A 27,015-nucleotide genomic window follows, 5' to 3' on the forward strand; every position below is an offset into this window, starting at 1 on the left:
TGAGGGTATCTGTATGTCACTAAGGTCAGGGGCTCTTTCCTTTCACTAAGAACTGGAAGCATAATATGATGTAAAAAAAAAAAACGTCTGTGAAATATTTATAACAGAAGAATGATGAAAAACAACTTGTTTACAGCCTCTGCTCCACTGCTTACGTTTGCTGACCTGTAATGAATGTCATTCTTTATTTAATAAGAGTGCCCTTCGTGATGTTCGTCTTTCAACACATCAAACACAGACAGACGTCAGAAGAGGTTTGGAAATGTCATTTAGCAATTAACTCAGATGGTTTCAAATTTTGGACACTTACTGGTGCAACCAAACAACCACACTTTTTTTTAGAACGCATCAAACGCCAAAATGTATTTATAGACAAACTGCTCTCATATTTAATAGTGAAGCTCAGTGTAGCATCTGCCAAAGGACACAGATCTCAGATCACAGATCAGCCATAACATAACAGTTTGCAATTACATGTTTGGCCACATTTCACCTTGTTCTTCAGAGTCAAGGCAACTCACCTGTTGCTGCACAGTTTGTGTTAGTCATCTTTTGCTCCTTCATCATGAACTGGGGGCTGGATATTTTTGGTTGGTGGACTACATTCAGTCCAGCAGTGACTTGAGGGGTTGAAAACTTGCAGCAGCACTGCTGTGTCTGATCCACTCGCACCTGCACAACACACGTTAAGACACTTCCACCATGTCAGTGTCACTACCAGCCAAATCATACCTGCTCTCTGGGGGTCTAACTATTGAAGAGCAGGGTGAAAGGGGACTACCAAAACATGCAGGGCAACAGATGGTCTACAGTTAGTAATTGTCAATGAGTGTAGAAGCCAGGTTGACATTTTAAAGTAGCAGCCAATCGGTATAAAACGCCATTTAGAATAACTGTAAAGTGAATGCTAACTTAAAATATAAAAAAAGTATTATTCAGAGGTTTTAATTAACTTAATTCAATAACAGCTTCTGTTCCTCTGGGAGGAATTTACACTACAATTTGATTGCCTTCTGCCATGAGAAAATGAGGTGGTAGCTTGGGATCACAAACCTGCTCAATACTGACCTATTGGTTAGAGCTCTTTTACTTCAGCGAATGCAGTTCCACTGCTCTTCATCCAAATGCTGAGTGCTTTCTACCCCTCAAGCCCACATTTCAGACTGAACATCTGCAGAAAATCCCATCTGGGGGCGTCTACAATCTTTTGGACGTTTTGTGTAGTCCATACTTGCCTGCAGTTCCAGCTGCTCATGGATGAGGTTCTACCAGCCAATCAGAACACAGTAGTCAGAGCCAATCAACCAATCGCAGCTCAGGGGTAAATGGAGATAGCCATTCAGAACGCAGGGGCGGGACTTCTCTGAAGACTGGTGGTTAAAGAAGATTCCCGCTGGTGAGTGTTGCAGTCGGACCGTTGCTCTCAGAGAAAACGCTCCGGCTGTGAGACTCAGCTCAGGAAATATTTGTTTAAAAATACTTACAATTTTTTATATATATTTATTTTTTTTACAAACATGCACTGAAGTACCATATTTTTGTCTAAATGTTACATTTCGCCTCAAACTGTACGGTTTTCGACAGGCCAGGCGGTTTATTTTGGTGGTAGGTAGCCAGCAAGTGTTCAGAAGGGAATAAATATCCTCCCCGCTATATCTGGTCTGTTAATATTTCTTCAGTATGGACACAGAAAAGGAGAACAGGTCGGACGAGGAATGTGAGTCCGGTGAAGAGGAAGAAGTGGACCCCAGGATTCAGGTCGGTTTTAATCTGTTTTAAAAATGGAATTTGATTAATGTAATGGTTTTAAAACGGTTCTCTAAAGACTGTGCGCCAACGTGGCTGGTTATAAGAAACTAATTTGGACGCCAGGTCCAACGTTTGGGTCAGTTTGCCCCCCTTTCCTGCAGCAACAGCCCCTACTCCTCTGGGAATGAGTAACTGGGGGAATGTAGCTGTAACGTTAGATTCATTTGCAGCTGCTCCATAACGTTCCATTTCAACGTAGTTCACTAATCGTGAGGTGGGCATTTAGACATTGCCTATAGTGTGTTTTGCTGGTTTTAGTATTCACATTGATCTAACACCTCTTGCTACTTCTCTTTACCTGATGAATGACTTGTAAATGAAGACTGTTATATTAAATCATATGTTTTAAACATGTTTAAACGGTGTTAGTGGTCTCTGAAAACAAGTCTGAGTCTGATGAAATGCAGTAGTGCAATAACAAATAAAAGACGTGCCAGAAATTTCTCTTAATGCAGTAAAATATATATTTATACCTCTACTTTTCTATCCACACCTCTTGTCCTTTTAAGACAGGTCCTTTAATATACAGCCTTCATTCCTGAGTTAAACCATATTCATCAATAGTCAGCACCCCCACTGGACCACCACACAGCAGGCATTATTAAAGTGGTGGATTGCCTGGACTGATATGGTAATGATGTCAGTACGTGTTGTGCTGGTTCCAGTGCGGTGTCTATGATAATCATCAGTTTTAGTTATTAGTTTCTGGCCTAGCGATGCTCTAAGCTGTATAATTCGATTCTATTTGTGAGCAGAACACAACAGTGACAGTCCCACCTTTCTGATAAACAACCGTAGGGTGTATGTATGTGACTGGATCCACAGACGTGGGACCGTTTACTGACCAGGACATTCACAAGACTTTGCAGTATGTGCAAAGAAATGCAGTATATGTACAACAACACTGGTGAAACTGATTGTGGAAGAGGATTACAGCTTGGGATATTGGATAAATATTTTTACATTGCTACTTGTGCTTTACAACTCATGCACAACATCTGCAGTGAATCCTGGTCTAGAGGCTCCCACAGTATAATTTTCAAGTCTTTACCAATCTGTCCAAGTCATATTTCCTGCTGTGAATTGGCTTGAAGGGGATGTTTGCTTGTCTGTATATTTTTAATTATTATCCTCTAAATTCTCAATTTCTTGAAACCAGGGGGAACTTGAGAAGTTGAATCAGTCCACAGACGACATCAACCGATGTGAAACAGAACTGGAGGTATGATAACTCAACGTATTATCTTTTTTATTATTATTATTCCAATGTAAATAAATTAATAAACCCATTACATTCTTGATCATTTCACGATGAGTTTCTCTTAGATTTCCTCCTACCTTGAGCTTCACTTGAATCATTCAAGACATATTTAGGTCATTCAACACAACTTATATAGTTGATGTAAGCTGGCAGTGTTTGACTGCTATAATCTGTGTGTGTCACAAACCTGTGTGGATGAAAAGATACGTTCTGTACTTTGGACAGACTTAGGCCAGTTATTGTGTTTAGACTTTGGCATTGACGTCTTGATAATGTCTTTTAAAGTCCATCAGATTGGATGTAAGGATACAATGGTGTGCAAAAGTTCCAGCTCTCCTGGTGAAATGACAGTCCTTAAGTTAAAATATGTGAAATGTAGGTTATTTTGCAAAGTTTTTTCATTATTTTATTTTTTTATTTTTGGAGTTTATGAATTGAAGTTTAAAGAGTACTTTGGACACTCATGTATTTAATTTTTTTATATTTAACCAGAGGAAACAAACAGTAAACATGTTTTAAAATGTTTGTTTGTCCTTATAGACAATGTGCGATGGGTAAAATCCTAGACTAGACTTCATTTCCCATCTTGGACAAGAAAACAGTTCTAAATCAATGGGTCCTTGGGCTAGTCCCCTAATGGTTTGTTTGCATACATCTTCAACCAAATATTTGAATAAGGGCATCTGAAAAATGCCAAAAATGTAAAGATGTGTCTACAAAGGAACACTATGTAGTATTTCCCCTTTAAATTAGCTTCAAAATCCACTGACCTTTTAACAGTGGGTTCAGCACTGTATACAGTGAATTGCGTAGCTTGTGAAGGAGGATAGGAACCCACCCCACCTGCTATACATAGTGTTGTTTTAACATGTAATTTGACCAGTAGTAGCGCAAATTAATATCAGGATTAGTTGTACATTTTTCCACGATTATATTTCTTTTTGTATTTTTTAACCTCATAGTTCAGTGATGAGGCCTGTACTGTAAATATGCTCCAGTATTAAATGTGGATTATTTTTTTTCTCTTATGTTGCTGGGAGCTTGTTCCCCTCGTGTTTTCTGAGCACTGTTTATATTTGGTGTGTGATTGTGCTTTGGTCTCTGAAACTGTTTTTCTCAGTGTTTACATTTGACTATTTTTTTGTCCTGTGTCATCTTAAAGTCATATCTAAACACATCCAAACACGCTGTGTTTTTCTTTGGTACGAGTTGCTTGCAAGTCGCGTGGTCAGCCTCTGCGTTTAGGTTGCTTTCATGTGGCAGAATCATGTGACTACAGCTTGGTAGCATGGTTTTAAAGGAATAGTACATGAACACACAGTGGGGACATAATACAATAACAATAAACCATATATAATCGTTATAGACAAGATTATGTTAATTAGAAGTACTGAATTTTGGTAAATTGCCCAGCCCTAACCAGTAGTACCCAAACTTTTCCATATATCTGTTTGCAGTTCAGGTACCATGTCGTGTGGTTCTCATGTTTTTTTTAATAAATCTGCCAGGCACCAATCTGTACCCGTTTCACTCTGTAAATAAGGTTAGATGCGCTAAATGCAATGCTCTTGTGACCACCTCCCCCAGATCTCAGGCTCTGTTTGGACATGCCACAATTTAAAACGTTTGCTTGACTTCTCTTCATGTGCCGTGTGGTCAGCAGGAATTGAAGTAAATATCCTGATTTATTTCTTACTTCAGTCTTTTCAACGGGTGCTGGGTCATTGTTTTCGGGAAGAAGATTGTATAAATACAGTTCCCTTTTATCTAATTACAAACATTTTCAGTTCTGGTAGTCTTTGTATGCTGTTTGTTTCATCTGATTGTCTGCAAATTTGGCATAACACAATACAGAATAACAACCCCAACCTCACACACAGCTCTGGTTGTGTTTTTTTCCGGAGCAGTGTGAAAGTAAACAACTGATGCAACCTCAAGTAATTGTTTAAGCTCATTTAAAAAAAAATATGAATGAATTAATTAAAAAAATCACCATCTCTCAGATCACATTTCTAGAGTTCTCAGTGACTGGGTGTTTTTGCTGTAAATCTGCTTTATCTCTCCATATTTTTTGTTCTTTCTTGGTGTGTATGGTGGGTTATTATTACAGAAACAGGAACAAAGAGTTAATCATGATATGGGTATTTTATAAGTGTTCTGTACTTCACTCTGAGATTTATGAGCTGTAATAAATAGTGCTGGAGCTAGACGCATGTTGGGCTCGTTTGAAACGTGTGATAATGTCATTTTTGATTGATTATTAGTAGTGTTTCAGCTAAAAGCTAATGATTGTACATATGACCTTTCTTTAAATTTAAGCACCACATCTTAACACATTTTACATTGTGTGTCATTCTCACAGTGACTGCTTTAGTGAAGAGCTCTGGCATTTATTTCCACTATTTACTACTTTTATAACTTGGCTGAGACCACAGCTGCCTGTGATGTATTTATAATTTCTGGAAGTCCTAGAGTTGATTTGTTTTTGATTTGTAAATCCTAAATTTGTCCTGCTCTGTGACTTCTGAAATATGTCGGTAGATAAACGAACATGTGAGGCATTCGGTCTAGCTCCAAGATCTGAACAATGGAAGAGGATGCCTGTACTATCGCGTTTCTGACATATCTGATTAAACAGTTCCCGACATGCCCTGTACAATATGTAACCTGCCAGAACATGAGAATAGAAGACATTTAGGGGTTGTCCACTGCAGCTAACACTGGCATTTTTGTCGACCTGGTGCTTCCCATGTATTAGTTTCATTTGGCCTGGTAATGTCATTTGAGATTAACAGAATTAATGAGCCTCTTTATCGGTGTTGTAAAAACAAACAAGATTCAAGTACCAAAAGTAACTTGTAATTTATAGGTTAAAAGAAGTGATACTTTAGTTAATCCTGTTTGGGAAGCCGAGAGTAGTAATTTAACTCATCCGTGTTAGTAAACACACGTGTACACACCCAAAGCAGTGAGCAGGCAGCCATGGCTCTGGGGAGTTGTCTGGGTTAGAGGGGCCCTTAAGCCATGGATGTCTGTGGAGCACAGTGTTGTTCCTTTACTCCACCAACACCATTGGTCCTGAAAATTCAAGAGTCCAGGTCTCGAACCTTTTAGGCTAAGCTTGCCCGCTCTAACTTAATTTACTTTACATTTTAGAAGAATGGTTTAGTCTGATAGTTATTGTCTCCTCTTAAATGTGTGTTCAGAGTCGACAGGCCTGGTCCTAATGAACTAGAAAACGGTTTTAGCCGTGAAATCAGCTGCTCATTCACTCATCTTTAACAAAACGCTTCACAGTGTAGCTCAGCATCAGTAAACTGCACGTCTTTGTTTTAGGAGAAGCTGAAGTAGTGTGTGTTCTGCTCTGTTCCGCAGGATGCGAGGCAGAGGTTCCGCTTGGTGCTGGTGGAAGCCACAGTGAAGCTGGACGAGCTGGTGAAGAAGATTGGTAAAGCAGTGGAGGACTCTAAACCGTACTGGGAGGCACGACGTGTGGCCCGGCAGGTAAGACTCTCCCAAGGCCTATTCCCACAGTGTCCAATTTTTAAAGACTATACAACACACGTCAAGTTTAGAAAATAAACATCTGTATATTAACAGTGTCATTTACACAGAGCCCAAACCGATGGCTTGTGAAGCTGCGTCAGATGTTGAGTTGGAACCTGTTCTGTCTGTTCTCTCAGGAAGACAGCAGCGAAACAGCTTGTGTTCTCTGTTCATAGCAGAACACAATTTTAAAAAAACAAGCAGCATGCTGATTTCCAAAATGTGGCAGTTAAAGAAAATATAATCTTTTTAATTAATAATGAGAGGAGCAACACACAGAAGCAGAGCTTTAAACTCCCTAATGACCTACAGAAACACTGCTGAACTCTCCGTGTTTTTCCGTGTTTTTCTCCGTGTTTTTTCTAGTGTGAGTCGTTTTGTTAGTGCTTAAAGTAAAAGGATTAATTCATCATCGTTCCTATTCAATGAATACATTTCTTCCTCTTAGTGTCTTCCTGCAATTTCAGAGCTTTGACACAAAAAATGTATCAGAGTTGATGTAAAAGTTCCACTATATTAAAAAATTGCATCTCTTTTCATGCAAAAAAGGCCTAGTCTGTGTGAATAGGCCTTCAGCCTAATTTTAGCACAAATCTCTGCCAGACGTTTCCCCCGACAGTTCAGTCATTCTTCTACAAGCCATTTCATATTATCCCTCTCTAAGGGGCACTCAGCAATCTGCTTAGATAAGCTTAATTGTTTAATTGCTTGTTCTCTGTCACATGTGGTTTTCTATCATCATTGCTTACCTCTGCGGCACTTGGCTCTGTGTCAGAATGCCATAGATCACTTTTCACTCTGCAGCAGGCAACTGTTTAAATGTGGTCATACTGCAGGGCAATACCGATGCTGTTCATTTTCAGGTTTTTTTAATTCAGTTTAACCTTGGTCTACTCTTTCTTTTCAGTCGTCTACATTCCAGATGTTGTAAGAAATGTGTGCCCTTTTTGCTTCTAGAGAATGTAGTTCAACTACTTCACAGTCCCATGTTTTGAGGGTTTAACCATCTAGACAAGGTTAATCAAAGGGCTCCTGTGTGGCTGCTCCAGAGCTTCCTTTTATATTTGCAATTCTTACTATATTTCGAAGTGAGTTTCTAAATAAGGTTAATGACACTCTGCTTTCTCAGTACTGGTGCTCTGTGCTAAAGTAATGTTCTAAGACCTGACATGAAGAAGCTTGTTTTGACTTTCCTTTTGTAGGAATTAACCTTGCATAGCGTCATAATTATAAGTAGAAAACTGAGCAGTTTAAACAGTACAAAAAATATGTAAGAGATCTACAAGTAAAGTTAGGAAACTCTATTTACTCCATTTTAACAGATAAATTGATTGCTTCCTCTGCAGGAAATTTAGGTCAAGGTAATTAGAGTGAAGGAGTCTCAGCTTTTTAAAAAAAAAAAAAAATAGGAAAAATCTTTTTTTTTTTTCCTCTCTCACCCCCTCCCCTCACCCAACAAAGCATTGACTTTTAGTGGCAGAGGTGCAGAGCATAAAGAGGGGTTAATACACTCCTGCGACAATTGTATTTTATTTATTTATTTTCTCTTTTAAAAAAGCACTACCAACCACATTGTTAAGCTTTTTTTTTCAAGGAGGCCACTAAAAATAAATCACATTTATTGTTGTCTTTACCCTTTAAGCAGCGAGTGACTCCGATTGTCATAGACGAGCCATTGACCTGAACAGCTGAAAATTTCTTTTGTGTGTAAACACAGTCATGTGCAAAGTTTGTACACCTGTCGTTTCCTAATTTGGCAGAATTTTGTTGAGTGAGAAGTCATTTCAAATGTGCCGTATGTTTTCATAGGCCATATTTTCTTCTGAATATTAATTCAATAAATAAAAAAATAATTTTGCAGAAATAAACTAAACAGAAGGGCGACACGGTGGTGCAGCAGGTAGTGTCACAGTCACACAGCTCCAGGGGCCTGGACGTTGTGGGTTTTCCTGCTCCAGGTGACTGTCTGTGAGGAGTGTGGTGTGTTCATCCCTGTGTCTGCGTGGGTTTCCTCTGGGTGACTGTCTGTGAGGAGTGTGGTGTGTTCATCCCTGTGTCTGCGTGGGTTTCCTCTGGGTGACTGTCTGTGAGGAGTGTGGTGTGTTCATCCCTGTGTCTGCGTGGGTTTCCTCCGGGTGACTGTCTGTGAGGAGTGTGGTGTGTTCATCCCTGTGTCTGCGTGGGTTTCCTCCGGGTGACTGTCTGTGAGGAGTGTGGTGTATTCATCCCTGTGTCTGCGTTGGTTTCCTCCGGGTGACTGTCTGTGAGGAGTGTGGTGTGTTCATCCCTGTGTCTGCATGGGTTTCCTCCGGGTGACTGTCTGTGAGGAGTGTGGTGTGTTCATCCCTGTGTCTGCGTGGGTTTCCTCCAGGTGACTGTCTGTGAGGAGTGTGGTGTGTTCATCCCTGTGTCTGTGTGGGTTTCCTCCGGGTGACTGTCTGTAAGTTGCTGTGTTCTCCCTGTGTCTGCGTGGGTTTCCTCCGGGTGCTCCGGTTTCCTCCCACAGTCCAAAACACACTTTGGTAGGTGGATTGGTGACTTGGGTGTGTGTGTGTGTCGCCCTGTGAAGGACTGGTGCCCCCTCTAGGGTGTATTCCCGCCTTGCGCCCAATGATTCCAGGTAGGCTCTGGACCCACCGCGACCCTGAACTGGATAAGGGTTACAGATAATGAATGAATGAATGAAAAAATGAAACTAAACAGAATTTTAACACGTCATTTTGTGTATATTAAACATTTAATTTGTTTATTGTACTTCAAATGTCACAAAGAAAGCTTGTCTGATGCTTGGTCACAAAAGCCAAGCAAAGTGAGTTTGAGCTCGCACTGAGTGCTGTATTGAAAACATTGATCTCTTCATTTTGCAGTCAGCAGTTCTGACAGAGTGTTATAGATTAGACTCTTAGCTGTGACATGATCCGACTGAAGTGTAGCTACTCGTGTCAGAGTGAGTAATCAGACTGGCCAAGAGGAGGATGAATGAAGGTTCCTTTGTGTGTTTATGTAGAGGTCAGACTGTGTGTCAGAGCCTGATCTTCTTCGTCACGTGAGAAACACATTCTTCACCAGTCTGCCACCGACTACTGAGGGTCTGTCTAGATTAGACTTGATTTCTGCTGGAAAAAATAAATAATAAAGCAACATGGATGACAGAACTGATACCCCTCCCACTGTGATGAGAAAGAGAACGAGAGCACTCCCTTTTTTCTCTTGGTATCTCTTTGTCTTTCAGTGTTTTTCATTTAGCTCTTTCTCTGACATTCTCTCTCTCTCTCTCTGCTATAGTACATTTTCTCAGATCTGTAACTGCAGTGAGCTCTTCTGTATCTTGCTCTCACTGATTACTTGTCGTGTGGTATGTTTCTGCTGATAACTTTCTTTTCGGATAATGGGTCGTGTTCATCTGAAACATGCTTTGTTTGTTTATTTATTTGTTTATTTCCAGCATTAGTGCAGCTGCCTCTTAAACAGAAATTAGAGAGGGACCTTTAATTTTGGAGATCCTACTGTTCAAAAGCTTATAAGTGCTTCGGTTATTGGTAAATTCTACTTGGAAGTTGCACCTCTGAGACAGGGTATAATTACTTTTAAACAGTTTTTATAACCTGCATAAATAACAGAATGGAGACACTCAGAGCAGCTTTACATGAGCCTAAGGTCAACACTCCCAATGCCAATCACCGACGAGAATGGTATACTACTGTGTTGGACTGTGGAAAAGAGAAACATTGTTTTCTGAAGGTGTGGAAAAACATTGCGTATGTTTGGTTTGAGTTGGAGGTTCGACTGTGATCCAGAACTAATCAACACCAATATCTGACCTCAGTAAGGTTCTTATTGCTAAATGCCATCCAAACCCACGCCGTAATATTCCAGGATCCAGAAAAACGCTAGGAAGCTAGTGAATGCTGGGCACACTCAAGTTAATCGGTATATTACATTTTCTGAACAAGGAATTTGGAGAGGACTGTTTTAAATTGATTAAATATTATCAGGGGGTAGAGTGATCTCTCCTTCGCTCTCAGATCAGTTTTCTCTGCTTGTTGAAAACTGTGAGCCCAAATATTTATTGATATAAAACTCTTTCTATGGCAGGTTAAGACTGGAAACAGTGTGGAAAATATGTAAAAATGTTGCAAGTAAGATCAACAGCACAAAATTTGTGGACACATGTTCATTGAATGTTTCTTTTTAAATTTAAGTAGTTTGTCCACCTTCTGCTGCAACAACCCCTGCTCAGTGGATTTGAGTGGGTTTTCCTTTTAATAAAAAATTGATAGCACTCATCCATGAGAGTATTAACAGTGTGTGGTAATGATGATGGGTGATTTTAGTTCTGGATCACAAAGATCAAACTCATTTCATTTATATTGGAAAGGGGTCTTTTGCTTCAGAAAACACTGTTGATGTAAATTGAAAACATACAGTGTACGTTTTAAGGTCGTGCAGTGTGGCTCCTGAGTGAAGCCTCCCTAGACTTTGTCATAGTGTGTAGATGTGATGTGTATGAGTCTTGCAGACTCTGCAGTCCTGCTGAGTGGACTCAGGTAGAGGAGTGGGTGGGGGTTGGTATGATGTGATGAGTAGTGACAGAGGCCATTTTCAAATCTTGGTTATGGACATTACATAAATCAGCACTCTGCAGGCAGACTGAGAGATTGCTTTCTGCCATTTCCATGAATGTAATGGGCTCTGCAGGGTGCTGGACTGGGGTCACAATAATCTGGGTTGGCCTTCTTCATGTGTACAGCACTTGGTACTCTTCATGTTTTTACTTTCCAATCAAAACAGCCATTAAGCATGAGTCATTTTTCAGGATATACTTCTGAGGATATCTGATGTAAAAAAAAATTTTAATAACGTATTGATGACTCAATGGCAGTAAAATAAATAAATCAATGTACATTGGTGGTCTCTGGCTTTTGCTCACTGCTCTATTGTCTCTGTACAGTGATTAGATACGCTGATGGCCTTCAAACTTTATCTGGAAAGGCCCTATTGCTTAAAAATTTCATGGGAAAGTGGCCTTAAATCGAGATATTCAACATTTTAACACCCCATGCTTTTTTTCTTTTTTTTTTTTCTTCTACTATTTGTTTTAGTAGGAAATTAATCATTCAGGGCAAAGCCATCACTGCTTGCAGCCATTTAGAGCTTGTTGTTTTCCTGTCTCCATCCTTTTCCCTTTCTGTTTTCTCTGCCCTTCCTTGACCTCCCTTTTTGACTGATTAGTGTTTGTCCCTCTGTCTGCTCATGCCATTGGTTTTGCTGGTTCTGCTGACTGCAGCAGTGTGAACGAAGGAGAAGGGCAAGGTCACGGCTTGCAGTTTGCTAAAAACATCCCAATTTCTCCAGAAAGGATGAATCATGCTGTTTGTGGATTGTAGGTGTTACACAGTTGGTCTAGGGTTATGTAACTGCTGCAGCTGCGCCCAGGCAACCTCCTGATGTTTAACAGTGACCCAGTGGGTTTTGAACCAAAGCATGATGCCAGATTTTACACAATCTACTTATGACGTACATCCCCCTGCTCCCTCACTGCTCAATGGCTGGACTATTCAGGGGGTGATTAAGCTAAACATTACACTTTACTTTAGCCCCGAGGATGCAGTGCATGTTGCATAATCCTTTATTTCTGGTTTTATTTCTATAAAATCAAACAAACTTCTAATGGTTTCTGTTTCTGCTGAGTTACCAAATGGAAAAAAACACTGTATGGCAATTGTGGACACCTGTTAATTCAACATCTTTTCTTAAACCAAGGGAATTAATTGGGAGTTTGTCCTTCTGTGTTGCAGTAATAGCTTCTGCTCTGCGAAAGCTTTATGCTGGAATATCGCATGGTACTCCACCACTCTGGAGAACATTGTTCCACTGCTCCACAGCCAAAATCATGTGAGATTTATGTCCACAAACTACTGGACAAGTAGTGTCGGAGAATGTCCTTTTACAAAGAATACAGCTCTGTAGATTTTTTTTTATATATATATATTCCCTGAAATGTAAAATTTCTTCAGATGAATTTAAATTAATTTACATTAAAATATTCATTTATTTACCCTGTGAAAATCAGTAATATATGGAAAGCTGGGATGCCCACACATTGGCATAACACTGTAGGTAGCTGGGCATTTTTGTCACACAGTTTTGAATAACTGGCTTTGTGACCAATCACCTTAGCAGGTCCAGAGTACACTCACCTCCCTGATTGCTTGATGTGATGCATAGTAATGGGGAGAGAGGCTTTTCGTGCCTCCTGGTGTTGATGCAGGGTGAATAGCACAGCTGGGATTCAGACCTTAATGCAAGCTGAAAAGGACATGGCACTTTAATTGGCTTAACTCGGAGTGGCAGATGTGAAGTTTCTTGTTCCGGTCTCTAACTGTCCTACCATGTACACAGTTATACAGTTGAATTTCTCCCTCCAGCTAGAATCAAATGTATTTGATGGCACTCCAAGACTTGAAAGAATACACTTCTAAGGCTTCAAAGCCCAACACTGAGCCAGTTTTTACCCCTCTAGCCAGCACATTACACTTGGCAACGTGGGGTGATTTTATTTATTATTATTTGTTTTAAATTACTTATTATTTAAGGTGCAACTGCTCTTTAGCCTCACATTCTAATGGCGGGGCAGTGTATGCTCAACTGATCATCTGTGTGTCCAAAATGAGTACATCTTAAAATGACTGTCTACGTAGTGTCTGTAAATGTTTACACAATGTTTTCCAGGCAATATCTCATCTGTTTTTAAGATTATATCTTCTTTGCAGTCTGACAAAGAAGTGTGGTAAGGCTATTAAAATAACTTTTTGAAATACATGGTCCTGGACACAGCAGTTTATATTTTATTTCTTTTACAAGTCAGTGCCATGTCTCAGTGTAGACCATGTTCTGTGGAGCGTGAGAGGCCTGTGTCCTCTGAGCGACCAACTTTGAGATGAGGCAGGCGTTACAAATGACCTCACGTGGGAGAAGGTTGAAAAACGTGCAAAGGAAATGTAGGGCAACAGGCACACGTAAACCACTGCTTCAAGTGGGTCGTGCTGTGTAGAAGCTTCCTAGAGGATGTCTCATTGTTAGACAGTTTTTAGAAGATACTAGAAGCCAACAGTAACAACACAATTGTGTTGTCAGTGTTTATTAAAACTACATTTCAGTTCACTAAGTCACTAACACAGTCTCAAAGCATTTAAACAGAGGAATTTACTGAATCGGCTTCCTCTGGAATAATAAAAGAAAAATCATGAGCAAGGATCCATCCAATGTGTGTGTCAGCCAGTTTCAGGAACTCTGGTCCCAATAAAGTTAATGATACACTATTCTAAGTCATGACCAGGGCTTATTTTCAACAGGACACTGACAGTTCACATCTTGAGGAATGCTTAATTACGTTAGAAATTTCTCCTTGTTTGTGTTTGAAATATTTAAGTGTATGCAAGTCTGTTTTCCTGCCATTCACCAAGTACTTTAGGGTAGGCTCTGGACCCACTGGACCTGACCAGGACAAAGCAGGTACAGAACATGATTAAATAAATGAACTAAACTAATGAAAATACTTGGAGGCTAAAAGATAGTTGCCCTTATGTAATCTCTGTAACCACTGAACAGCTCAATACATTTGGTGGAAAACATTCATTTCCCATTTCTATCCTTAGCCAAGAAATGCCCCAATATAGTTACTGTTGGACTGAGTGGGAGGAGGGAGGGCCATGATATCTACCCACAGACAATAAGACCAGTCATTCTCCCTTGGACACATCTCCACAGATGGCTGTGGCATCACCTCAAGTTGAACTCATGATTGCCTGATGACGAGCCGACGTTTAGACAGTTGCACCTATCAGAACCTCAGGTAGAAATGAGAAATTTTCATAAACAGAAATGACATTTGATGCGCACTTGGGAGATTGTGTTCATGAGTAGCGTGCACTTGATTTATGTATTCATCTGGAACCAGAAATATGAATATGACACTGTCTGGTCAGAGTGTGACAGCTACAGACTCATCAGAACACAGACATGTAAGATTAATGTACCTCTGTCTGCTGTAGGCCTTGAAATACTTTTAATGTCTGCCTCCATTCAGTATAACTAAAATAAACTGTTAAATAAAGAAGTCTAGTTATCCGCCAAGATCTCTCATCTTACCTTTCCTTACTCCCTCCACTCTCCATATGCCGTACTATTTTGGAAACATGTTCACATCTCTGAAGTGTAGCACACCTCAGCTGCCTCCACCAACATGCCATCATCACATCTACTTTGTGTGAACTAAAAATAGCAGGAGCGGATCAGAGAGGGTGGAGGGGTGGTATTGAAATTTCATGGAGAGATTAGGCTTAAGGAATGATGAAGGAGAGCGATGGAAAAGCATCTCATTGGGTTTACATTAATATTCCACTCATTAAATTTACCTGGTAATGTTTTATTATGTGTTATTTACATGACACCTTTGTAAGCCTTTAATTAAAATGTACATGAACCAACAAACATTTACAAACACTCATTCTAAATAGCATCTGTTGTCAGTTTCACCTTCAGAAAATTAACCCTTGTTGGAATAAGCCTTTTATAGGTGTTTATGTGAACTGAAATTGATGATTTCTGGAACTCAGTTCAGTACTCGTTTGAGTCAGAGTTTCTGAACTAGGAGGATCTTATTCTTTTCCTGAATTTGCTTTTTATGCAAGCATGAGCATTTTTTTAATGATTTAATCACATTTTAATTTGCTGTGAATATATTCTGGGACTAATCCAAACCAGGACTATAATCAGGAAAGAAGAAGGTTGCACACAGTTGCTTAACCTGTTAATATTACTTACCATAACAGCAAGTAAAGGCCATCATTAATACATATATCTCAGTAGGCATCTCAATGTTGGTGGCTAGTTGGTGTGGTGTTTTTCTGGGAAAGTTTGCAGAAGTGGTTTTGGATGAGGAACAAAACTAATAGGTCACAGCATCAGTAGCTCAGTTTCATTAGGATATGATCTGGCCTGTATTGATTGACATAGAAAGCTTTGCAACTAACTCTGGGGCCAGATTTGTTTTGAAGTTGATTTTGAACCATTTCTAGTGGTGCATTTAATCTGGAAATTGTAATTCAATGAAAACGGAGCATGGTAAAAGTAAGTGCAAAAAGATAGAAAGGTGCAAGTGTGCGTGTGCGAGACGAGGTCTGAGCTGGTTTTCCCTTAGCACTACAGAGAGTGGTATGAACTCATCTATGTATATTTATAGTTAAATTACTTGAAGTGCATGTGGCAAGGTGATGATTTTTACAAGGGGTTCTGAACCTTGCATTATTCCATCAACACAGAAGGGTGTGTGTATCACTCTGCAGTGGTTGCATTTTAGATCACTTTATCTGTATTTTAACCCCAATAAAATAAGTGTAATATTGTTAGATGTTGATGAGTTTACTGATGTACACACAACAGTCAGTGCAGCTATAGACCTAGAATGGTGGATCAGTTTCTGACCTCCAACTACTTGATAGATATGCTAGTTTCTGTTGCGTATTTCCAGTGTAATAATAATCATACACAGGTTAAGATGTAAAATATCCTATGCAAATCCATTAGAGCTTCACATAGGGCCCACGCCACTCTCTTCCTACCTGCAGTGACAACATTCAGGTAAAGTTTGGCTGTTTAAATACTAACCCAAACCAGACAATGGGGAAGGGGAAATAATCGTTTTGATTTTAGATGCAATCAATACTTTAAACAAAGATCTGCAGCAGTGAAGTGATCATATTTGGATGTTATTTATTGGATGTATTATTTATCTCAACATCTTATATTGTTTTTGAACCAGACTTCTCCAAATGATTTATTTTCCCTTGTCATGCTAATTATAAAACTCTTCCCTGAACCCTGAAAAAACCCTGAACTTCAGAAGGAGCTGAATAAAATAAGTCTGCTTGGTTATAATATCTTCAGAAGGGTGGATAATCACACAGGAAAGGGCTCAGTGTGATATAGCAAATCTCTGATAGCTGTATGATATAAGGAACCTCGTGCTTAAGCAGCACATTTCAAAGGAGAGAAATCTCTGCTCTTCTGTTGTTGAGTTTATGCAAATCTTCAAAACTTGACTAGTATGCGAAGAGTAAGTTGGCTTAGAATGGATATGTTCTCTTCCTCTTTTCTGACATTTTCTGTCAGGAGTTATGACAGGGAGATTAGAGGAGAAAAAGCACAAAAATGGGAAAAGATTATGCTAGTAAGGCTTTAATGTGCCTCCACAGGGAGTTCTTTGCAGTTGTAAAGTCCAGTTTTCTGTAACCGCAGCTTATATCTGGTTTATTCATTCATCCAGAGGGGGTGCTGACCAATCAGAAATATATGATCCTGACGAGGCTTTGTTTTGGCCTTCTGAAATAGTGTTTCTTTCTGCTTTACTCTGTCATATTGTAATACTTGCTGGACATACATGTTTTTTGCTATAGCTTGGATTCTCCTTTCTTCTAGAGTGACTTTACACTAAATTTATGAACAATGTGGTTCATTTAATCACATTCAGCTTTGACAACTACTGGGTAGAGCTTTGTCACTCAAGAGAATGCAGTTCCTGTTCCACAGCCCAATGCTGGGTGGCGTTATGCCTCATCCAGATGACATGTTAATATTAGGCTTTCACAATACACATGCTATACGTGCGGTGTCATTTAAATATGATGTGGATAAGAGTAAATGTTGGTGGAAATGTGAGAGGAGAGAAATAGGCCAGATGGTCTCACAGCAGGGCTTTCCCACTCCTCTTGCCTGGCAGAGGCTGCTGAATATGTGACTGTGTGGGTGTCTGGCTGCATGTCCTGGCATCTCACTGCTGCTGATGCTGCTGATGGCTCTTGGCTGATATTACTGTTTTCTGTCTCCTCCCTAGGCTCAGCTTGAAGCCCAGAAGGCCACACAGGACTTCCAGAGGGCTATTGAGGTGCTGCGAGCTGCCAAAGAGACCATAGCCCTGGCTGAGCAGAGGCTCCTGGAGGATGACAAGCGGCAGTTTGACTCGGCCTGGCAGGAGATGCTCAACCACGCCACCCAGAAAGTGAGTGATGTGGAGCTATGCCTCCAGAGCTTGTTTTATATTTATACATTTTAGATATTCATTTTATATCTTTTTAAAAAAAGTATCACTGAAAAAAAACCTGGAACCAAGGGTGCTACCAAAAGGGGATCTAATATAATGATTGTGAAAGTGGTCAAATCTGCAATAGTGTTTTTCTAGGCCCAAAGTGTAAAAATGCTTTTCAAAGACACTTATCAGTGTCCCAAAGCTACTTGAATGTTAACACATGCCTCCTTGTGTACAGTCATCAGCCTTGCCATACATGAGTAAGTGAATTTCCAGTGAGGTCCTTGGGTAAACAATGTATAGATTCTGCTTTTAATTATGGTACATTTTAATAATTTCCTAAATAAAGGTGATGGAGGCGGAGCAGAAGAAGACCCGCAGTGAGCTGCTGCATAAGGAGACAGCAGCCAGATACAACGCAGCCATGAGTCGCATGAAGCAGCTTGAGAAGAAACTCAAACGCACCATTAGCAAGTCCAAGTGAGTGTTGAAAAACACAGGGCATGGTTAAATATTTATATCCCCAACACAGTGTGCCTTTGATGCTAACAGTGCCTTCATCTGACAAGTCACAATTGGTTTCCCACACTAGAGCTGAAGAGCTGATTGTGCAGCTCTCTCTCTCAGAGCACGCTTAGAAGGATTTTATTTTTATTTTTTTTAGGTGTTTATTCAGTATATCAGTATCCATACCAATAGTTGTTGTAGTGTAGTGGATAATACTACAGAAGGCTAAGGTTCACTTCCCTGCCCTGGTAATCCCATTGCTATGCCAGTAAGAGTCCTTGAGCACAGCTCTTTATACTTTGATTAAAGTTGCAAGTCACTGTAGATCAGAGATTCTGTTAAATTTCATAAATGTAAATCTACCAAACACATACAATGGCTTGTGCTAACAATACTTTGTTTTCTGTGCGAAGGGTGCAACATGCAAGTACTTTGCACACAATGATGTGTGTAATCTCTCCTCACACAAAGTGCACTTCAAATTCTGAGTATGAATGGGGGTCTAATTGCTGATCCCTTGTGCCTTAAACTGCATATCCTTGCTGCAGGCAGGCGACAGGAGGCAAATCCTCCACCCAGCACACACCAAAGCTGGGCTGGCAGGGAACAGAGGTTGCCACGGCAATATGTACAGTTCTATTCATAGATTCTCTCTCTCTCTCTCTCTCAGGCCTTATTTTGAATTGAAGGCAAAATACTACTTACAGCTTGAGGTAAGGTTTGTTTGTTATTTACATGGATTATGGTTGTACATAAGCTCAATATGTTGCATACGCAGGACATGTCTGGACTGTTCTCAAAAGTTCTCACCCTTCTTATTCATTTTATAAGAAACTTTTGTAGTCCCTTGTGTCCTACACTCATATAGACATTACCTCAGTTGTCAGTCACCCAAGACTACCAACATCTGTCACCAACACATTTATTTATTTTTCATTAATTTATTACATTTCTAAGGTTTTAATGATGACATTAAATCTCTCTCTCTCTCTTTATGCCTCACTATCTCCATCTATACAGCAACTGAAAAAGAATGTGGATGACCTACAGGTTAAGCTAACACAGGCTAAAGGAGAGTATAAGATGGCCCTGAAAAATCTAGAGATGATCTCAGACGAGATCCATGAACGCCGGCGCTCCTCTGCCATTGGCCCCCGGGAGAGAGGGGTGGGTTCAGAAGGCGATGGGGTCACTGTGGATGATCTCAGCAGCTTCAAAATGGAATCTGATGGAATATCCAGTGAGTAGACGCTCATTAACAATTACATCATGCTGTATCAGCTTCATAAAATGTGTCATGATCACGTCTTATTCATTTTCTATTTCCAAAGCATATTGCTCTTCAGAGAAAAGTTAAAGTTTGCTTACTCTAAATGTATGTGTGAATTGTCTCGATATTTCTGAGGCATCTAGCTTTGTTAGGTATTGACACATGGGTAATTATGCTACTTTTAAATAGCTTTTCAGATTGTTAGGTGATCTCTGTTCAGAGTTTCTCTCCTGTTTTACCTCTAAACACATACTGACATCTTCTGCAGGGACATAATATGATGCTTCATATGATGAAGGGTAGCGTTGTTTCCATGTTTAATATTCATTTCTAATTCGCTTTGACACTCATATTATAACATTGTTTTTGGGTCTTTCAGTGTTTCAGTAAGAGCCAGGAAAAGTACAGAATAAGGAACAGCTCACACTTCTGTTCTGTTTCAAGAAAGGTCCAACAGCCAAGCAAGCTCCTGCAGTTTAATGTTTATACACCATTGTCTTTGCCAAGAGGGTTCATTTGTCTTTGTTACCTGAGCTACACTGCTGTTAGCCTTGCCTGAATGAGATGTTTATAATGATGTCTGGCAGACTGAGCTAAGTTTCATCAGTCTAGTAAATAAGCAAATGATCACAGCACTGTCACAGGGACAAGAAGTTAATCTTCTGTTGTTTATAAGACTTCAAGGTTTTTCCAGATGCTTTTGTTTAATATTTTACTGGTTTTATAGAGTAACTGCTGCTGCAGAAGTGTACAGTTGCAGTTGTTGGGGTCATGGTGTCACCTGGCTAAAGACTGATAAGAGCCGGTGTCATGAAGTGTTTACGAAACCTGTGTCATTTGGAAGGCAATCGCAAGGCCGGTTAAGGGCAAGACACTGTTTTTTATTTGTATTGTGCACTAAACATAGTGTCTGCCTTATGGTCTAAAAAATAACTGTTTGGACAGGTAGGCAAGCGTAAACATGATGGTAATGGCATTTATAACTGTTTAGAAGACAACAGAGATGAGTAAGCACATCTTCCTCTTGGGGACAGGAAGTTGCCCAATTTATTTCTATTTAAATGGTGTTTGAAAATCCTGACATATAACAGGAAAATATTTTAAACACATTAATGATTTATGGTATGCAACAAACATAAAATAAGTTAAAGTACATGCAAATTGTTATTTTATTTATTTATTTATATTTTTAACTACACAGTTCTATAATGAAAGCTTACATATATTCATCTCTACTTTAGGGAACACAACTCGACTTTAAACTGCTGTTATACCTTTTTTTTTACGTTTCGGAGTGTGTACAAACCTTGGTCTATATGCCGTATTTAATACCCAGTTAAGTGAACAAGATCACTTCGTATGTTGCTATACAGACAGCCATGTAAAGAGTCTCCTCCTGTTGTGCGGTCTTTCTGCAGTGGCGTCAGAGACCTTTGAGGATGAAAACTGCAGCACCAGTACCATGTCTGAAGAGGAGTCTGAGACTCAGTCCACCTGCAGCCTGAGCTCCGGAGCCAGCAGCCCCCTGGACCTACCCAGCCCCTTCTCTTCCGCATCCTCATCATCATCTTCTTCTTCCTCCCCATCACCCTCGTCCTCCTCGTGTACCCCTTCGTCTCGGCCCTGCAGTCTGGAGTTGCCCAGCACCGTGTCTCTGTCCGACTTTGGCCTGATCTCTCCAGTCCTAGGCCCTCGCAGCGAGTGCAGCGGAGCTTCCTCACCAGAGTGTGACCTGGAGAGAGGTAATGTGTTCATGGAGAAGACTTAAGGGCTTCCATATGTTGTAGGGATGTCCAGTTCCATTGAAAAACCTGGTTATCAGGGCCAGTCCTTGTGTATTTGAATGGCTAATCAAGTCAATATATTTTTACACTCACTTAGGAGAAAATTAGCTCATTTTTGATAAACGTAAACACAAACTGAATCTGCAAAAATGACTCAATAGCTTAGTTTGGTTTTGACCAAGGCAGTAAATTACAGATTGTGGTATTTTGGTCCTGTTTCTCTAAGCGTGACACATTAGACATCCAACGGAAAAGTGTCAACAAAATACATATAGAGAAAATAATCACAACAGAATGGAGAGATGTTATGAAACACATTTGGTGGCAGTAACTCTGATACTATACGTCTGAACAATGCCAGACTCTGAGCTTGTGTGTTGTATGTATCCATTGGTCATCTCTTCTAGAGAAACTGTGCTGCCCTACGACTTTAACGTGACTCAACAAGTACATTACATATTAATGCATCAAATGTGTTTAAACTGAAGATTTTATATTGGCACTGAACAAGCTTCAGCCTTGTTTGAAAAAGGAAACTTTTTGTTGTAAGTGCCCAAAAGCTGAAAGAAACTAATAATTAAATAAGACAGAATCATATTTATGCAGTCACACATATTGATTTTTCCTGCCATCCTCTTCTCCCTGCACCTGTGCCTCTGAAAGATCTATTTAACACTGCGACAGACTCTGTGGTGCCTTTGCTAGGTGCACAAAAAAAAAACGAGATGACCAAGCAGAACTGCAGCTAAAATAGGACTGAGATATTACCAAGAAATTCTAGTACATTCATTCATTGTCTTTAACCCAGCGACGGACGACGTGTTGGCGGTTACTAGAAAGCTAACTAAAAAAAGCTGTAGCTATGGTAGTATGACAGGGTTATTACAGAACAGTGATAATATGAAAACCAGCTCGAACACTAAGTGTCTGAGCCCCGAACAGTAACCGGAAGGCTATTCCAGAGTTGAGGAGCTTTGTGAGAAAAGGCTCTTCCTCCTGCAGTTTTTTTCTTAATGTGAGGACCTAAGAGTAGATGGGCGTCCTGTGAACGAAGTGTACGTGACGGGCGATAAGGTATGAGGAGTTCAGTAAGATACTGCGGGCCTAAACCATTTAGAGATTTATAAGCTAAGAGGAGTATTTTATAGTCAATGTGAAATTTTACGGGTAGCCAGTGTAGGGACAAGAGAACTGAGGTGATATGGTTGAATTTTCTAGCTCTAGTGAGCACTGTGAAGCTTGTGTAACGAGCTCCCTGCAAGGAGTGCATTGCAGTAGTCTAGATGTGAAGTTATAAAAGCATGCACTAGTTTCTCTGCATCTTTTAAGGATAAAATATGCAGAATTTTGGCAATATTGCGTAGGTGAAAGAAGGCGGTTTTGACTGTATTGGATATGTGGGTATCAAAAGCGTTTTTAATGATGGTACTATGTTTTACTGTTGAATTATCAAGATTAATAGCAGCTTTTATGAGTGAATGTTTGAGTATCTGTACCTAGTACAAGACTTCAGTTTTATCAGAATTTAACATGAGAATTTTGCATCATCCAGTCTTTAATTTCAGTTAGACAGTCAGTTATTTTACATAGACAAGCAACATCATTGGGTTTGGCTGATATATACAGTTGTGTGTCATCAGCGTAACAGTGGAATTGAATCCCATGCTTACGGATTAGTCTCCCCAGTGGCAGCATGTAGAGTGTGAATAATACAGGGCCAAGCACTGACCCTTGTGGAACACCATATTTAACTAAAATATCATTAGAGGATTTATTATTCAGATAAACAAAATGATAACACTCAGACAAATAGGATCTGAACCAAGAGAGGTTATCAGATTTTCCAGCCTATCAAGAAGCATCCCATGATCTATGGTATCAAACGCAGCACTAAGGTCAAGCAGCACCAGAATAGAGATACGGCCCTTATCAAGTGAAAGGAGTAAGTCATTAGTTAGAGCTGTTTCTGTGCTGTGATTTGGTCTAAATCCAGACTGAAAAATGTCATGAATGTCATTGATTTGTAGATAAGAGCACAACTGCTGTGACATGACTTTTTCTAGAATCTTAGCAATAAAAGGGAGGTTTGATATTGACCTGTAGTTTGCGAGCTCAAAAGGGTCATGATTGGGTTTTTTAATAATTGGTTTGATTACCACTAGTTTTAGAGGTTTAGGTTCATATCCAATGTTGAGGGATGAGTTTATTATTGTGAGCAGTGGTCTAATGACTTTAGGCAGGATTTGTTTAAATAATTGTGTTGGTACAGGATCCAGTAAGCATGAAGATGATTTAGATGAGTTAATTAAACTAAGCAAGTCATATTCATCGACAGAATTCAAGTAGTCTAAGTGCACCTCAGAGCTGGCGGGGGGTTCATCAACAAAAGCCGATGCGACACAGGACTGATTTTGGATTTTAAGTCGAATGCAATCAATTTTATGATTAAAAAACCTCAAAGTCATTACTACAGAAATCAGAGGGGATAATGGAGTTGATTTCCTTTTTGTTGCCAATTAGATTTGATACAGTGCTGAAAAGGAATCTAGGGTTGTGTTTGTTTTCTATAAGAGAAGAGATGTACTGTGATTTGGCTTTAGATAAGGCATGTTTATAGTCGGTGAGGCTGTGCTACCATGCAATTCGGAAACATTCTAGTTTTGTGTGTCTCCATTTTACGTTCATGGTTATGAGCAGCCAGTTTTAAGTCATGTGTGCTGCCACTGTACCATGGAGCAAGCCTTTTCTCTCTAAATAGTTTGGTCTTGACTGGTGCAACACTATCTAGGTTTGTAGGTTGTTTGAAATGAGCTCGAGGTCATTAGGGTGAGTTGGAAAAGAAATGGTGGTAAGGTCTGGAAGGCCTGTTGAGGATGTTATAGTGCACTAATATAGCATGGCTGTGGATGGATGTCACGGTTTAAACAATTTCATATATGATTAGATGGTGATCAGAGATGGTCTCGTGTAGCGAGAGATTGGATAGATTCTTTATCTCAATGCCCCATTTTAACACTAGGTCCAATGTGTTTGCATTGATGAGTCGGCCCAGTGACATTCTGAGTGAACCCTAGCGCATCCAAAATTGATTCAAGTGCAATTTTAAGCGGATCATGATCCTTCTCAAAGTGAATGTTGAAATCACCAACAATTAAGGCTTTTTCTGAACCCCTACCCCCCCCCCCCTCGGAAATCACATTAGTTTCAGTTGAAGACTGTCGTTCCTGTGCCTATGTTGTTGATGTCCAGTTAAAAACATCTCCATTTTTGTCGATTTTGAGCTTACTACCTCATTTAATCACAGCCGCTGTTGAGATATTTTGGGATATGCATGTTTTTAATTGGACAGCGATGATATTTTATAATTCATCCACCATTTCTCCTAAAGTGTACATGTCTATGTTTTTGCAGGAGACAGAGCAGAAGGTGCAGAGGCTGAATTGAACAATGCACTCAATAACAACAGCACCATTAGTAGCATGAAGAACCGTTTCCGCCTCCTGTCTCTGAAACGTGGACAAACGGACAACACCAAAGTCACCGGACACTAGCTCCACTTTGGCCTAAAACCGCCCACCCTGTAGTGTACTCATCCACAACGGGGTGGAGAACATGCTGCTCTTACTCCTACACCTCACTTTCCTCCTAGACACGGGCCATGACCTAATGACAGGCGTCGGCAGCTGCCCATCTCTGCTTCAACCTTAAAAGTAGCACAGTCCACTCTGTCAAGGCTGGTTAGAACGTTTAAATTGTTCAAGGGGAAAACTAATACGAGCGAGCTTCTGCTTACACTGTTACTGAAATCCTCACTGGGTTTATTTAGAGAGTGGCTTTTCTTGAAATATTAAAAAAGAAACCACTAACATAAAGGAGAATTGGTTCACTTCCTTCATTGATTCTTCTTTGTTATTAAATAGCCATTATATTGATATCTAGTGACCTAAATGTACTACACTTGATATTAAACATGGCCACTACAACACGGGGGACCCACTTTATGGCACATAACTGCTTCACTGAGGGACTACAACACAATTTGATTTAGATTTCATGTGAGTTGCACTTTACAGTTAAAAGCTTTTTGTTAGTGAATAAAATTATTGCTCCCTTAAAAACCAACAACCAATTTCTGACATGAGAAGCCTTGGTGAATTAATGGTGACTAGGAGAGGGGTCTGAAATTGATGCAGGCTTTATAAAACCCTTTGTTTATGCACAGAAACACTTAAGTAGGAGAGTAGAAATGAACTTGGATTGGGCGATCGTTCTTCTCAAAGCATTGGGCTCATAAATATTGAGTTATTCATGCTGCAGCCAAATTCATACGGTCCATGCTTGAGTACAGTAGAAAGACTTTGGAGTTCTGAAAGTAATCAACTGCTTTATTAGTGCAATAATGGTCATGCTCAGCTGAAAGTGACCAGTGACTTTTGCTACAGAGCCATTCTGGACTGCTCTTGCTGCCCTTGCAAATATGACCCTTCATTTCCTCATCAAAAGCACTATGAGCCATCTCTGGGCTTGACCATAAACCTGGATGGTCTGCATGCTGCAATGTCCGTGTCTCTATAAAGATGGACCCCACCTGTCGGTAGATACTGTTAGTGAAAAAAGAGCAATAGATGGATGTATCGTGTTATTTCCATTCGTCATTCCCGGGGTGTTTCTACCTGGAGAGTGGGTCAGAATGGAGGATGTGGTAGCCTTGTTTAACGTTGTTGGTGCTGAGGTCAGTTGGACGACTGCTGGGGTTACGCTTCACACAGTGTATCCCAAAATATCCCTATAGCAAAGAAAGAACCATTCCCATTGGATGACTGGGGTTTTCAAGACTTTGCTTAAAACAAATATTGCTTTAGGAATTTGAATTTGAAGAATGTGAGACAGATGACAGGACACTGTTAAATTATGAAAATATCAGACTTTGAAAATTGAATAAATATTTTGAGAATAATGTCATTTTCCAAGAATACAAGTCAAAGTTGAGCTAAAAAGAGCCAACATTTTGATAACAATGTTCTAGTGTTGCATTGTGCCCTTTTATTCCAGAAAAATCTAAGTATTAATAACTTCTTTCTTTGTAAAACTGATACAATAAATAATATTTGTACTGGAATTAATGGCATTTAACTCATAACATTAGGACTTTATTATCAAAATGTCATTTACTCTCCCAAAACGATGGCTTCATTCTAAAAATACTGTTGAGATTATTCTAGAAATATATACTAATATTTTCTTTTTAACTGTCTCTGTCATAAGAAAGAAAAAGAAATGCACTGGAAAGAGAATGAATGCTTAATATTTCTGTAACAGCAGCTGCTGCTAGACGTAGGAGCACAAAGCATAGCTTCATTTCTAGTCAGTGGACTGTAGCCTTTCTACCAACCCATCTTCCTTTTGTTTGCCGTTTTACTGTTTACTCTGTTCTCTGTGTGTGGTGGACACAAGGAAAAAATAATTACACACTTCAATCTGTGTGTTTGTCGTCTGGTGACCTTCCCTGATTTCAGCAGCCTGTCTAGTTGTTTTTTGGACTTTCAATAAAGTAATATTCACTGATCAGTGTAACATTTCGTTTGTTACCGTTCACTGGAACATTCACAATGCTGTGCAGCAAAGATACAGTGTGGTTAAAGTTCTGTACAGGATCCAGAAAAAGCTCCAACCTACTCTTCCCTACGGAAGTATCGGCAATTGAAGTAGCCATCTTTTAAATATTGAGACTTAAGGATGTTGATATAAACAA

The 27,015-nt window shown here is 39.8% G+C and overlaps 1 protein-coding gene across 2 annotated transcripts; it reads left to right on the top strand.

Moving 5' to 3' along the window:
• The first annotated feature begins 1,358 nt into the window (after window positions 1-1,358).
• sh3bp5b (SH3-domain binding protein 5b (BTK-associated)) lies at window positions 1,359-26,842 on the top strand. 2 transcript variants are annotated; one of them, XM_066682526.1, is made up of 10 exons: window positions 1,359-1,396; window positions 1,680-1,758; window positions 2,969-3,031; window positions 6,446-6,574; window positions 17,511-17,675; window positions 18,052-18,182; window positions 18,880-18,922; window positions 19,230-19,449; window positions 20,898-21,221; window positions 24,675-26,842. In XM_066682526.1, exons 2-10 carry the CDS (start codon window positions 1,681-1,683, stop codon window positions 24,812-24,814), a joined length of 1,293 nt encoding a protein of 430 aa, XP_066538623.1. In that variant the 5' UTR covers window positions 1,359-1,396; window position 1,680; the 3' UTR covers window positions 24,815-26,842. The 2 variants fall into 2 exon arrangements, with proteins under 2 accessions (XP_066538623.1, XP_066538622.1); XM_066682525.1 differs by lacking the exon at window positions 1,359-1,396 and having other exon boundaries at window positions 1,408-1,758; window positions 24,675-26,839.
• Window positions 26,843-27,015: the final 173 nt, after the last annotated feature.

The sequence above is a fragment of the Hoplias malabaricus genome, chromosome 10 (genome assembly GCF_029633855.1).
Source record: "Hoplias malabaricus isolate fHopMal1 chromosome 10, fHopMal1.hap1, whole genome shotgun sequence".
In the NCBI taxonomy this organism is placed as follows: domain Eukaryota; kingdom Metazoa; phylum Chordata; class Actinopteri; order Characiformes; family Erythrinidae; genus Hoplias; species Hoplias malabaricus.